Here is a 968-nt window from a genome sequence, read left to right as displayed (position 1 = left end):
AAATAGTTTGCCAATGGAACAAGTATTTTTACTCTTAAAATAAGATAATTAGATAATATGCACTTGAAATAAGACAATGTAATTGTGTTTGCTTATTTTAAGTGTAAATTGTCTTGTTCAATTGGCAATATGTCGCTTTTACCTCCTCAATTTATGAATAAATGATATTTATTATATTTATTTTGAGAATAAATGACTTGTATAGATTTAGATTTTTTTCAGTGTGTGTATTTTTGAAAATTGAGACCAATCTAGCTCCATACTAGAAACAGTAAAGCTAAGCACTAGCATATTTTTAACTTTTGTTTTGTTCCCTTTATAGTTATGTGCAGTTTCTGCGGAAGACCAAAGCAGCTATTGTTATTCAGAGCAATGTGCGAATGTGGTCTAAAAAGAGACGTTTCCTGCAGCAGCGCTCTGCAGCTGTCACCATTCAGCGGGTTTGGAGGGGTCACATGGCGAGAAAGCAGTACTTCAAGGTAAGACTAATGCGGAGGAAAATACGCCATCAAACCAAGATCTCTTGTTTTACTCTCTAGTCCGTCTAAAGCAGGGGTCACCAATTAAAAATCAGCGGGGGGTGAATAAAGAAAATCATCAACCAGTAAAGGTCCGGAGACATTTAAAACTGAAATAAAATGCAGGTGTTTCTGTATCCATGTTATACATTGGATTTTTAAATATAAAATATAAAAAAATTTAAAGTTCTTTCCGTTTTTAAAATCTAAATTGCTTTTGAAGAAGTGAACGACAATCTTTCAGTTTGATACAAAGACAATTTCCTTTCACTTTTTTTTTTTTTATTATAAAAAACCTGAACTGAGCGTTATTTGATCTTTTTTCTGTCTTAATGTTGGCAGTGGGCTTTAGGCTGCCCTGCAAGGCTTTAAACCTGGGTTTAACCAGAGACTAAGCCATTCTCAAGCACATATCAAGGAGCTCATTTTGAGCCTGGATCCAGATTTATT

At 34.0% G+C, this 968-nt stretch overlaps 1 protein-coding gene across 1 annotated transcript in view; it reads left to right on the top strand.

Moving 5' to 3' along the window:
- Nucleotides 1–968, top strand: part of myo5a (myosin VA) — a 43,977-nt gene that overhangs the window by 24,129 nt on the left and 18,880 nt on the right. Inside the window, exon 18 of the mRNA XM_015400526.1 lies at nucleotides 323–479. Within this exon, the coding sequence (XP_015256012.1) occupies nucleotides 323–479 (157 nt within the window). The remainder of the gene's footprint in view (nucleotides 1–322; nucleotides 480–968) is intronic.

This window comes from Cyprinodon variegatus, unplaced genomic scaffold (assembly GCF_000732505.1).
Source record: "Cyprinodon variegatus isolate N-32 unplaced genomic scaffold, C_variegatus-1.0 Scaffold1115, whole genome shotgun sequence".
Taxonomy (NCBI): Eukaryota; Metazoa; Chordata; class Actinopteri; order Cyprinodontiformes; family Cyprinodontidae; genus Cyprinodon; species Cyprinodon variegatus.
Note: the sequence above shows the minus strand (reverse complement) of the source record. Positions and strands in the feature narration are given on the sequence as shown.